The sequence below is a fragment of the Chanodichthys erythropterus genome, chromosome 21, assembly GCF_024489055.1.
Source record: "Chanodichthys erythropterus isolate Z2021 chromosome 21, ASM2448905v1, whole genome shotgun sequence".
Taxonomy (NCBI): Eukaryota; Metazoa; Chordata; class Actinopteri; order Cypriniformes; family Xenocyprididae; genus Chanodichthys; species Chanodichthys erythropterus.
In genome coordinates, this window is record NC_090241.1 from 26,090,260 (window position 1) to 26,097,152 (window position 6,893).

Below are 6,893 nucleotides of genomic sequence, written 5' to 3' on the forward strand. Positions count from 1 at the left end.
AGACCTGCATTTGAACCATGTTCTCTGACCAGGGTCTGAACCTACTGCACAAGTACATTGTTGTTTACACATTAGTAGCCACAGTCTTCGACTAAATTTAATCTGCCTTTGGAGGACTTGCTGCTTGTCTATTTGTATCAAGTAAACAAACATTTGCGCTAACCAGAGAGCTAATATTATTTGGCTTTTGGTACTTTGTAGTTGTTTAATTGAGTCTAATGTCAAAGAGGACACGCTGTAATCTGATTTTGTACAAAAACAAGCACACAGACAAATAACAGACTTCAAAAATACCACAACAAAACAGATTTCTCTTTATTTTGTTTCATCATGTCAAAAACAGAGAAAACCATGACATAAAAATCATTTCTCTACCTATATCACTTACAACATACGGTAGAACTAAAGGATGGAATGTCACATTTCCATTCACGCCTGATAGAAATATTCTTATAAATAAATAAGGTTCTCTTTAAAGTCTCTGGAGTGAGGATGCTAATCTTCAACACATGGCTATGGAATGAAGAGGATCCAAGACATTGAAATATATTAAAATGTCCAAGAGAAAAAGTCTTTTATGATAAGGAATGTGAAAAGGACTATGCAAATTCCCTTTTCCACAAACCCATCATTCCCTACAAGTACAGAGTAAGTCTCTTCCCTTGAGTCCTGCAGGGTCCTGCTTAGTATTTCTAAAGCACCTTTGTGTATGTTGCTAAGTTGCTTGTCATATCAGTTTATGATTGTGCTACGGTTGCTACAAACCCACCTCTCTTCAAAGGTGTGTAGAACATCAGTTTTTGCTAATGTCTTTGTATAAAATGTCTCTTTTAATGCAAGCGACAGCTTATTTCTTTTATCTTTTATAGATGATGGAACAAAAGATACAGGAGCAGATGAGATGTCACAGAAACTCATCTACTGCCGCCCATCTGCGATTCAGGGCAAGCAGAAACAACAGGCGTGGAGAAGGACCGCACTCCATCACCTCAGCGAGAAATTACAAAACAGTTCAGTCCATTCAGCTCCTGAAGGATTCTAGGAATTCAGGATTTTCCTTTGACCCTTGCCTACATAACTGCTCCCCGCTAGGGCTTTGAAAAAGCAGAGCGGGGCGAGCTAAGCGTGAACTTTAAACCCTGATGGCATGTTCAGGGTGCCCACGGTAAGCCTGGCATGGCAGATGCGCGGTAAGATGTCGCGCAAGCGTTTAGTCGTTGCTGTGCTCCTCAAGCTGAGACAGAATGCTGATGAGATTCTGTAGGCCGAAGATGTAGCCGCTGTCTCCACCCTCATGAACGATGCCATCCTCTCCGTAATCGCGGCACGTTGTGTGGGCGAAATCGATCATTCGAACATCCACCATCGGCGAAATGCTGCTGGAGTGATCGTGACGCCCTCCGTAGGCTCCCTCTTCATCATCGTCCTCATCTTCATCATCCTCCTCCTCATCTTCCTCCTCTCCTCCACGTGAGGGCCGCGATCGAGATGGGGCAGGGGGTGGAGCCCCGTCGTAGATGACGAGAAGAGAGGAAGAGAAGAAACGATAGCTCTCGCAGGCCTCCAGCACCGCTCTCATTTCTCTTAGTCTTTGCAGTACTGGGGTCAGAAGTTCCCTGCGCAGAACTCGGCCGTCGCTGAAGAACTGGCACAGAGCCTCTTTGAACCCGGCCAGACTCAGCTTACGCCCGTGATACTTATTCATGAATATCAGCTGCCCAGTAGCGTTGTGATACACCTATGAGGAGAAATACAGATCGGAATCAGAATAAGGGTTGTGCTAATCACCAAAATATTAAAAAGAACACATTGAAATAATATAATATAAAATTTTATTTAATTATATTATAGAATAGACAAATTCTATATACAGCTCTGGAAAAAATTAAGGGACCACTTAACATTGATTTCTGAACTTGGAGTGGTGTCTTAATTTTTTTCCAGAGCTATATTATATATATATATATATATATATATATATATATATATATATATATATATATATATATATATATATATATATATATATATATATATATATATCAAATTTTTGGTTTTGTATAAACCTGAAAATGTTTACTTGGCGATAATGACTAGCTGATGGCACATTTTCATTCTCATTACACAGCTGGCTTAAATAATTTTATTATGTGAGGAAAAAGAGACCACCGAGTGATAGTAGAAACTAGGGATGCAACAATATTAAAATAATACAAAAATTTAATTATTAAGATATGATATTCTGTAAAATAGAAAAATAGAATAAAAATGATTTACAATTTTCGGAAGATATGACAATTCTATTTTGTATAATTAAAAAACAAAAACAATATCAGTCATTTTAAAAGCTATAAATAAATTAATTTATAATGTACAGTACTAATAAATAAAAATCAATATTCATTTTGAGATTTAATAAAGATTTCATTTACCAGTGTTAAATTATTAGTTTTATTTTTTTTTTTAAATGAGCATTAGATAACGTGGGAAAATGGGAAATGAGTATTTACAATTAAATTTACAATTCAAATTCTGTCAAGATACTGTATATCCAATGTAGGCCAAAAATCAATAAGGTATTTCAATATTTTGCATCCCTACTACAACCATTAAACCAGCATGGCTATATACAAAATCATTTGACTAAACAACAGTGAAAAATACATATTTTGTGTATACCGCAAAACATTTTTGGTGTGCACATGTATATAGATGTGTAATTACCTGCATGCCACAGAGGCGTACTCCAATAGAAGAGGAAGTGCTTTGTTGGCATTTACGAATCTGATTTGCTTTCTTCTCTTCAGAGGCATCGTCCCCATGCTGACGTGTTCCCATTTTCAGATCGAGAACGCACGGAACCCGGTACCGCCACGTTAGATTCTCCAGCAGAATAAATTCTAAGAGGGTTCTTGAGTCAAGGAGGGAATACTACAGGGTTGAATAAATTTGCATGCCGTATAATAAGATTTTGTGCTGGTATTCTTATCTAATCATTATACAGTGGTTATTTGCATGCGTCCACTCGTTAAAAAGGATACTGTGCTGGTTTCTGTGTTTGGAGTTCTCCTTCATCCTCTGTAGGTGTTGCTGGTGACACTGCAGACTCCAAGGGTTGTGTTTGATCTGAGGAACCACATTTCCTTTTTCCAGGCTGTAGTACAAAACCTCGGCCTTATCATCCCGATTACTGCAGAGATCAGAGAAGAAAGGGTTAACATCCTGTGTGTATTTTTGTGTGCTAAACATTGAATTACATGATTAGGATCACAAACACATTTGTTTAGAAGTCTCTTATGTTCACCAAGGTTGTATTTATTTAATCAAAAACTTTAAAACAGTAATATTGTGAAACATGATTACAATTTAAAATAACTGTTTTCTATTTCAGTATATATGTTAAAATGTCATTTATTTCTGTGATGGATGATCGTTCAGTGTCACATGATCCTAATATGCTGATTTGGTACTTAAGAAACATTTCTTATTATGAATGTTGAAAACATTTGTACTGCTTAATTTCTTTAAAGAATAGAAAATTCAAAAGAACAGCATTTATTCTAAATATACATTTATATAACAATGTAAAAAAAAAAGAAGAAGAAAAAAAAAAAAGCGCTGATCCCAATTTTTTGAACAACAACCTATGAATCATGTGCCCTCCCTCACCTTTTGCCCTTCTCCTCTTTGCGGCTCTGTCTGGCTCTTTCGTTTTCCGGAAGCAGGCCTGATGGCTTCTTCTTCCCCCACTTAACAAGCTTATTCTTGGGCTCGCCATCAACAGAGGGCTCCTTGTTTTCCAAATCAGCTGGATCACTGAGAATCGGGTATGCTATCAAACACAGATTCCCCTCCTCATCTTCCTCAAAACTCACCGACACCACACCTGAAGAAAGCACGAGGGAAAAAAGAGATAAACAGAGACGATGAGTACACTGGACTTCGTGCTGACGCATAAACAACATATGATTCAAATACGATGAATCATATGATGATTAAAAAATGTAGCTCTTACCCAATCCGGCTAAAACTGTACTTTAATATGCATAAAACAAAATAAAAGCAGGGGTTTGAGAAGGGAATGTAAATGTGTACATAGTGAATATTCAGCACTGTCATGAAAATGTGAGAGTGTTTTGCATGCCTTCTAGTGCTAAGCAGAAAAAGACACACGAAAAACACAGGAGGCAAGAAGGTATAATTCAATGAGCTCTTTTATTACTACTCATTGGACAAACCATCTGCAAGATTCCCACATACAGGTAAGAAGCATATGACAACTTCAGATTCTGAGTTTTACAGAAAATGTATCAAATTTATGAAATTTACAAACAGCAACAAATTGGAAAACTGCTTCGATACATTTGGAATACAGAGCAATACATAAAATACAAAGCAAAAAGATACATATACAGAAGTAGCATGTGGCCGAATACATGATTTATGCTAGTTTCTCATTATAACCATAGATGGAACTAAGCATCACAGGGGGATTATGGGTAATTGAGTGGGGTAGGGGGTACAGACAGAGAAAGAAAGAGAACAGCAAAACCTTTTTCAACATTGAAGGGCATGATAAGCATTAAAACAAATCCTTTTAATCACAAAACACAAGCTTTAACTACTGAAAGCTGTCTGTGGTGTTTGTGTGCAAGTATATGTGAAGGAGACCGCCAGGCACTAGGACCCTGCAGCCGCTCAACCTCTGCAGTCATGAAAGAAGGATGACATCAGTAGCACTGATGTCACGTCTCTGCACCAACGCTCATACCCACTTTGCCTTACACTTGCTGAGTCAGAGGACATGTGTGGTTAGTCTCTCTTTGCGAGTTAGGCTTTATTGTAAGAAGTCAATATTTGTGCCCACGAGATGAGCATGTTAGAATGTAAGCATTGTAAGTATGCTCAAGCATGTGAGTGTGTGTGCACATTCTTTCCTATATGTCATCTTCTCTCTGCCTGACAGCTTTTTTTAGTCCTACACTGCTGCCCAGTCAAAGACACCGCCAAATACACTGTGAGAGATGCCAGAGTGTCTGTGCGTGAGTATGTTTAAATATATCAGACTAAAAGAACTGAACATGATATTCTATCTGGTGCCATGAGCATAAATCTGAGTGTCAAAAAGTGTTATGAGAGTGTTCTTGTGTCATATCTCAAACCATCAATCCATTTTGTACCAATTAGTACATGTTTTTAAATCTATCAACATGTCTGACTATCTATGGCCATTTAAATGTCATTTAAAAAAAACTCAAGGGCCATCCAATCAGTTACCGCATATGAAAGTCTGTGTGGCCTTGTTATAGGAGTCACGCTGCACTGTTGGAAGTAAGTCAGTGTAACTTATTCATTCAAATTCATTAAAATGATGATTTAAAGCCCGTGTCAGAGTGAAAAAGAAAGCAGGATAGAGGAAGGAAGGCTATGGCACACAATAGCACATAAACGAGATGTGCCTGATTGGTTGTAATGATCATATTCTGTTAAGTGTCCACTTACCTTTGTACTGTGGCGTGAATTTGCGGATCTCTGGTGGCAGGCTCTTGTAAAACTGGTGTTCTCTTGGTATTAGTGGTTTACAGATGGTCTGTTCCCCAAACCGCAGTACACAAGAGTGACCGCCGACTTGATGGACAAACGGTTCCAACATTACTCCTCCCTTCATCGCTCCTTTCCCTGGGTATCTACACCCCTCCATCAGCGCTTCTAAAGCCGGACTCATCTTCCGTACACATCCGTCTCTCTCAGGCTGATCTATCGCTGTCTATCTGTTTTGCTTTCTTTCTTCTCCGTCGTTCCCGTTTCCCTGGTGGCAGTTCAGGCACAAAAGGCAGAGAAAACCAAAAGAAGAAAGAAAAATATTCCTGTTTTTTTCCTGTTAAAGGAATATGAAAATGGTAATCCAGAAGGAGATACGTTACAATAATGTTTTTTTAATAAGCGTAGCAGTGTTGTTTGACACTGAGGACAGAATGTGAGAGTGCGTCTGTCCCTGTCTCTTCTGTAACTGAGAGATCTGTTCTAAGCAGGCAGGAAAATATCACAACAAGTCACATGGTTCCACCCCCCTCCTGAAACTCAGCCAATCAGAGCACAGCAGCTGTTGTCGGGTGGGAAGTGAGAAAGGGGAAACTGAACAAACAAAGGGAAAGGAAAGAGAGAGTGTGTGAGAGAGATATAGGTGGGGGGTTGTTGGTGTTAAAGACCAAAACAAAGAGATGAGAAACAAGGAAAGGAAAGGGAAAGCAATTTTATCCAGCTTGGCCAGGAAGCTGAGAAACTGTAGAAACTTGGAAAATGAAAATACAACCAGAAACTCCCAGTCTGTATTTACAACGGACATTGATGAGAATGCATTCCACTAGTCTGCAGAATAGTGGTTAATCAATACAGTTTTCTCAATGAATGATTCATAAAATTTTACATTTAGTCACCTTAGTATTTTGGTTACATCCTTGGAATTCACAATGTTTTAAAGCTTAAAGCCCACAGCATACTTTGGCTTTTTAGATTGCAGTAAGGTCTGCTTACAGGGTGTGTGAAAAATATTGATAAATATTGTCAAATATAGATAGTGTATATAAATATAAATAATATATGAATTTATCGGTCATAATTCTGGAGAAAAACAGGAAAATTATTAATCTCCCTAATGTGCATGTTTTTACTGCATGTGTTAATTTACACTATTAAATGGAGTATATTTTGAAAGGCTAGGTCATTTGTATGCATGCAAAAAAAACTGAAGTATACTTAGGGCTTAAGTGCACAAAAATAGAGACTTTTTCAAAAATTCCCTGAATACTGCTTCAATAGAGTGCCCCAGGGATGACGCGTTTTTGTAGGCCAACCCGGAAGTTCGGCGCACGGGTTCCCTCGGTTGAAAGCCT

General features: G+C 38.3%; 1 protein-coding gene across 1 annotated transcript; it reads right to left on the reverse strand.

Moving 5' to 3' along the window:
* Nucleotides 1-299: 299 nt before the first annotated feature.
* On the reverse strand, nucleotides 300-6,011 carry ip6k2b (inositol hexakisphosphate kinase 2b). Its single transcript, XM_067373072.1, has 5 exons — nucleotides 5,503-6,011; nucleotides 3,670-3,886; nucleotides 3,042-3,190; nucleotides 2,725-2,900; nucleotides 300-1,738 (listed from the first exon to the last, which is right to left on the reverse strand). The coding sequence occupies exons 1-5, from the start codon at nucleotides 5,723-5,725 to the stop codon at nucleotides 1,211-1,213; spliced, it is 1,293 nt and encodes a 430-aa protein (XP_067229173.1). The 5' UTR covers nucleotides 5,726-6,011; the 3' UTR covers nucleotides 300-1,210.
* Nucleotides 6,012-6,893: the final 882 nt, after the last annotated feature.